The 6,671-nt window shown below is 37.3% G+C and overlaps 2 protein-coding genes across 2 annotated transcripts in view; both read left to right on the top strand.

Annotated features, from left to right (window-relative positions):
• LOC107625418 (probable calcium-binding protein CML49) overlaps nt 1-1,913 on the top strand; it is a gene marked incomplete in the record, with an annotated part of 10,651 nt that extends 8,738 nt beyond the window's left edge. Inside the window, 4 exon segments of the mRNA XM_016328045.2 lie at nt 1-31; nt 146-321; nt 663-681; nt 1,329-1,913. Of these exon segments, the coding sequence (XP_016183531.1) occupies nt 1-31; nt 146-321; nt 663-681; nt 1,329-1,433 (331 nt within the window).
• LOC107627341 lies at nt 3,082-4,017 on the top strand. The gene has a single exon (XM_016330184.1). It carries the CDS (start codon nt 3,082-3,084, stop codon nt 4,015-4,017), a length of 936 nt encoding a protein of 311 aa, XP_016185670.1.

Raw genomic sequence — 6,671 nt, 5'->3', positions numbered from 1 at the left:
ATCTCTCTTTCAGAGTCTTCAGAGCTGGAGGGTATTTCCTTTTTTCTCTTAAGCTTATTTTTTATGTTGATCTAAATTCTCAACATGACAAAATTATAGTGTCTTTTGGAACAAATGTTTTCTTGATTTGCAATTATTGATACAGGCGACTTTTGAGAGATTTGATAGGGACAGGAGCGGAAGAATCGACTCGAATGAGTTGCGAGAGGCTTTACTGAGCTTGGGTTATTCTCTCTCTCCTATGTTGTTGGAATTGCTTATCTCCAAGTATGACAAAACTGATGGAAGAGCCAGGGCTATTGAATATGACAATTTCATTGAGTATGGTTTTGTGACTTCTTTTTCTTTATTGGATAAATTTTACTAATCTGGATTCCCTTATTGGTTTTATTTTTCCTCCTGCATTTCTGTTGTTTTACAACATAGGTGAAAAGAGAAATTTTGTTTAGATTAACTACATATAAATGAATTGATAACAAATTCTAGTTTGATCTGTAGTTAAAGTGTGAATATGCTTTTTTAGATTTTCTTACAATAAAACTAAAAATGTGTCCTGTACAGGGAGAGAAACATTTTTTTAGATTTTCTTATACTAGCATTGTGTATGCCATATTCTGTTTTAGTTGTAGAGCTGATTCTCGTTCCTTGTTTTGCTAATGCAGGTGTTGCCTTACTGTTAAGGTAAGATACTAAATGATTTTATCAGTTTCTGGAAGTAAAGTTAATTCTTACTGGTCTGGTCTTTTACTGGTTTCCAGACTAACAAAACCATCTTGTAACATAAAATTTCACTATTTATATTTTGGGGATTTCAAGAACAGGATGCAAACAACTATAATAGTAACATAAGTGTATGACATTGGTTATAGACTTCATCCACATTTAAATAGTTATTCAAAGGTGTAATATTCACTTAAATTATATAACACAACACTAGTGTAATTTTAAGTGAATGCTACATCATTGAATAACTTTTTGATTGTGCGATTTTTAGAAAAGCTAATAGCTGGATTAGCAGCTTATATTTTATATATAATTCCTTTAAATTCCCATATCAATGTGAAATTTGTTTTCTGTATCTTTTAAAAACTCATATATAATCCAAACTTCCATGCTAAAATCCAAACACATGAACCTATAACTATAAGATGATTTTTTTGTTCTTTCATATGTTGCTTCTTGTCAGTTGAACACTCAACCTATAAGATGATTTAAAGCACATATTCCATCTTTTCTATTTGGGACCATGGTGATGGATTTATATTTGCTTATGAATAAAATAAAGTAAAATAAAATAAAATAATCTAACTTGTAATTGTGTAATGCAGGGGCTAACTGACAAATTCAAGGAGAAGGATACTAACTTAAGTGGCACCGCAAATTTCACCTATGAGTCGTTTATGTTGACCGTCCTACCCTTCATAATCGCTTAGGAACAAAATCTCTGTTGAATTCGTACAATGCCTTTTTCATGCGGTTGGTTTGATAATATCCATGTTCACATTTTACTCTACTTTGCCGGTATTTGAATATGCTTCAATCGTGTAGTGTTTCGGTTGTAATGTAAGTCTGCAAATCTTGAGTGCCATATTTGGAACTAGCTGATTCTTCCCCTCAGGTACTGCTAATAAAATTCAGTGCTTAGTATTATGGGTATGAGATACGAATGAACAGATGATGTTATAAGGAGCTATATTATTTGTACATTTCTGGGGCAGTTCTAAGATGAAGTTTATGTTCGTGGGGGAGGCTGGTTCCAATTGTGTCGGGAATGTTGTGTGTCGTTGGTGTCTCTGGCATACTGCAGTAGGTCACATCAGTGTCAGTATTGTAGCTTATTAAGCAACCTAATTTGTGAATATAAATGGTTATAAAATTGTTAAGTATATAACTGATTGTTAATTGGTAATGGAGATATTGGACATCTTGACCCAACTCAGGTTAGTAACTATATAGTGTTTACTAATTCAAAAGGTCGAGGAACTTTCACTCCAGTCTTTAAAAGTTTGAGCTCTTAGAAGCACGTAAGAAATTTTTTTAAAACATGTTTGTAATTTCAAAACTACAAAATACTAATATAATTTTATTATTTAATAAAAAAATTAATTTATCTTTTTAATTTGTTAATAATTCTAACATGGAATTTCTATCTCTTATATGAAAAAGCCACCCATAATAAGAATAAGACCATGTCTCTTTAAGTCAAATCTTTTACAAGGACTACCTCCAAATAGAGAGAAAAGCCTAGGTTAAATAACCAAAGAATAACAGAAATTTGAAGGAGTGACTTTATCTGCCAATGAAATCGGTTGTGATATGAAATATATGTTACTAGCCATAGGTGAGAACCTAACTGTTCCTAACAGGGTAAAGAAAAAAAGATAAATAGTATATAAAACTACTTGAAATACCACAATTAACACATAATCAAGTAAGTAATCTCAAAAAATTATGTACACTCAAATAAATCAAACAATACATATAATGAATGTATATGATGTTAACCATGAATTCACGTCTTTGCTATACTGTTAAATCCGACGACACCTAGACACCTAGTAATTACAGTGATGAATTCAGAAATTTTATAAGAAAGAGCCAAATTAAATATAAAATAAATTAAAATATAACATAATAAAAAGTTAACAAAATTATTAATTATATAATAATAATAATAAACTAATAGTATTAATTTTTTTTTAAAAAATTGGGGGACTATGACCAGCTTAGACCCTTAAATCCGCCTCTGAATAGGTAACTTGGACATGGTCTTTCTATAGTGTATTTCCATGAAAAATACATCAACACTTTCCAGAAGTCCGTCTTAGAAGGAGAGTGCTATGTCTTCTCATGGAGGCAAGCTAATATGGGGGAGTATTGGCCACGCCTTGCAATAAGAAAGAAATCACATAGAGTTACACATGTCAAGTACCATATCTCATAATCTTAACCTTATAAATTTATGTTTTCGTTCTAATTATGTTGTTGCGGACAACTTTAAATCATTATACGTAGTAATATTTTAAAATGATCTTTAGCTCATGGAATGTTAGGGGGTTGAGGGGGGATGGAAAGGCGAGAATGATTAAGGACCTAAAGAAAAAATTTAGGCTAAATATGCTAGGCTTGATTGAAACAAAAAAGAGTACAGTCACAAAATTTGAGGTAGTAAGCTTCTGGGGGCAAGATAATGTTGGGTGGGAATATGTTGAGTCGGATGGTGCTTCAGGTGGTTTGCTGTTAATGTGGGACGAAATGTGTTTTAAAATGAATAATTGTTATAAAGGGGACAGATGGTTATCCGTAGAAGGGATCATTTTGAAGAACAATTTTTACTGTGCTTTTTTCTTGGTTTATGGTGCCCATGTTAGAGACGAAAAACTTGTTGTGTGGGAAGAGCTGAGTTACACAGCTGGTTTATGTCAAGTCCCTTGTTGTTTCATGGGAGACTTTAACGAAATTATACAGGCAGAGGAAAGAAAAGGTAATGCCAGCTTGTCCATTTCTGCTGAAGAGTTTAAGAGCTGGGTGCAAGATATGCTCTTGGTGGACTTACCGCTGACTGACCGGACGTTTACTTGGTTCAGAGGATGGTCTTGTAGCAGGATTGATAGAGTCCTGGTTAATCTAGAATGGATGGAGGAGTTCCCGGAGATTCGCTTGAGAGGAGGACCACGGGGTTTGTTAGATCACTGCCCGATGATAGTAGAGGATACTAGCATGAGATATGGTCCTAGACCGTTCCGGAGTCTTGACTCATGGTTTACACATGAAGGTTTTCTAAGAGTGGTCAAGGAAGAATGGAAGGGGTTAGGGAATTTACAACTCACAGATAAATTGAAGGCCTTGACGATTCCTCTGGGAAAATGGCACACAGATAACTTTGGCGACATGGATAAGAAAATTATGAAGTTTGAGGAGGAAATTAAAAAGGTAGATGACATGGTAAGCATGGGACTATATGATGGAACAGTGGAGGCAAGAAGAAAGGCATTGGTGACTTGCTGTGAGAAGTAGTATGCAAGGAAGGAACTGCACTGGAAACAGATGTCGTGATCCCATCTTGCGAAGGACATGGATAAAAATACCAGGTACTTTCACAATATTGCTTCAATAAGAAGGAGGAATAACAGGGTTGATGCATTGGTAATTAATGGATGGGTCGTCAGGAATCAAGCAAGAATAAAAGTTGCTATCAGAGAGTTCTATAAGAATTTGTATCATCAGGAAGAGTCTCCGATGGTGAGCTTTAGAGATGGAATGGTGAGTTCAATAGGTGAAGAAGATGCTGCAGCTCTGGAGGTATTACCATCATCTCAGGAGATTAAAGAGGCCGTGTGGGACTGTGAATCTTCTAGGGTGCCAGGAAGTGATGGGTACAACATGAACTTCATCAAAAAGTGCTGGGATGAAATCGGGGCAGAATTCACGGTAGCGGTGTTAGGGTTCTTTTAGACAGCTAGATTACCGAAAGACTCGAATCTCACATGGGTGGCTTTGGCGCCAAAGTTCTTTGGGGCTAAGGAGATTAAGGACCTCCGACCAATCAATATGGTTGGTTGTGTGTACAAGGTGATTTCTAAGGTTTTGGTTAGGAGGATGAGATCAGTTATGCCAAGTTTGGTTGGAGAGACTCAGAGTGCGTTCGTTAAGGGTTGGAAAATACATGACGGCGCTCTTATTGCTTGCGAAACGGTGCACTGGCTCAAATCGAGTAAGAAGAAAGCGGCTATAATCAAGCTGGATTTCCAAAAGGCATATGATAGAGTCAAGCGGCGATTTGTGGACATTGTCTTGCAGAAGATGGGCTTTGGGCACAGGTGGAGGGATTGGGTTATGGAGTGTGTAGGCACAGCTACTATGTCAGTGTTGATAAATGGATCACCAACTAAGCCGTTCAAGATGGGTAGAGGTCTGCGACAAGGTGATCCCCTTTCTCCCTTCCTATTTGTACTGGTTGTTGATGTCTTACATAGGATGATTGGGGAGGCTGTGAGAAATGGTCGAATATCCCCTCTATGTGTAGGGAGAGTGGTGCACGAATTGTAAATCACACTTTTCACAACTCGTACCACTAACCAGCAAGTGCACTGGGTCGTCCAAGTAATACCTTACGTGAGTAAGGGTCGAATCCCACGGAGATTGTTGGTTTGAAGCAATCTATGGTTATCTTGTAAATCTTAGTCAGGAAATCAATTATAATTATCGGTATGAATTTCGAAGAATAAAAGAGCATCGATTAAATACTTGTTCTGCAGTAATGAAGAATATGTTGGAGTTTTGGAGATGCTTTGTCTTCTGAATCTCTGCTTTCTCCCTGTCTTCTTCTTCACGCACGCAAGGTTCCTCCTATGGCAAGCTGTGTGTTGGTGGATCACCGTTGTCAATGGCTACCATCCGTCCTCTCAGTGAAAAAGGTTCCGGTGCGCTGTCACCGCACGGCTAATCATCTGTCGGTTCCCACTCATGCTGGAATAGGATCCATTGATCCTTTTGCGTCTGTCACTACGCCCAGCCCTTGTGAGTTTGAAGCTCGTCACAGTCATTCAATCCCTGAATCCTACTCGAAATACCACAGACAAGGTTTAGACTTTCCGGATTCTCATGAATGCTGCCAATGGATTCTAGCTTATACCACGAAGATTCTGATTAAGGAATCCAAGAGATGTTCATTCAATCGAAGGTAGAACGGAGGTGGTTGTTAGGCACGCGTTCATAGATTGAGGATGATGATGAGTGTCACGGATCATCACATCCATCATATTGAAGTGCGAATAAACATCTTAGATAGAAACAAGCGTGTTTGAATAGAAAGCAGAAATAGTTGCATTAATTCATCGAAACACAGCAGAGCTCCTCACCCCCCAACAATGGAGTTTAGAGACTCATGCCGTCAAAGAGTACAAATTTCAGATCTAAAAATGTCATGAGATACAAAATAAATCTATAAAAGTTGTTTAAATACTAAACAGGTAACCTAGGTTTACAGAAAATGAGTAGACTATGACAGATAGTGCAGAAATCCACTTCTGGGGCCCACTTGGTGTGTGCTGGGGCTGAGACTAAAGCTTCTCACGTGCCTGGGCTATTTTGGGCGTTCAACGCCAGGTTGTAACCTGTTTCTGGCGTTGAACTCCACTTTGTAACTTGTTTCTGGCGCTGGACGCCAGACAGCAGCATGGAACTGGCGTTGAATGCCAGTTTACGTCGTCATTTCTTGAGCAAAGTATGGACTATTATATATTGCTGGAAAGCCCTGGATGTCTACTTTCTAACGCAATTGGAAGCACGCCATTTGGAGTCCTGTAGCTCCAGAAAATCCATTTTGAGTGCAGGGAGGTCAGAATCCAACAGCATCAGCAGTCCTTTTTCAGCCTGAATTAGATTTTTGCTCAGCTCCCTCGATTTCAGCCAGAAAATACCTGAAATTACAGAAAAATACACAAACTCATAGTAAAGTCCAGAATTATGAATTTTGCCTAGAAACTAATGAGAATAAACTAAAAACTAACTAAAATATACTAAAATCTATATGAAATTAACCCCAAAAAGCGTATAAAATATCCGCTCATCACAACACCAAACTTGAACTGTTGCTTGTCCTCAAGCAACTAGACAAATAAAATAGAAGACTAATAAGTCAAGAAGCAATAATATCTCAGAGTTTTTGA

Source organism: Arachis ipaensis, chromosome B02 (assembly GCF_000816755.2).
Source record: "Arachis ipaensis cultivar K30076 chromosome B02, Araip1.1, whole genome shotgun sequence".
NCBI classification, from domain to species: domain Eukaryota; kingdom Viridiplantae; phylum Streptophyta; class Magnoliopsida; order Fabales; family Fabaceae; genus Arachis; species Arachis ipaensis.
This window is presented reverse-complemented; position numbering and strand designations above follow the sequence as displayed.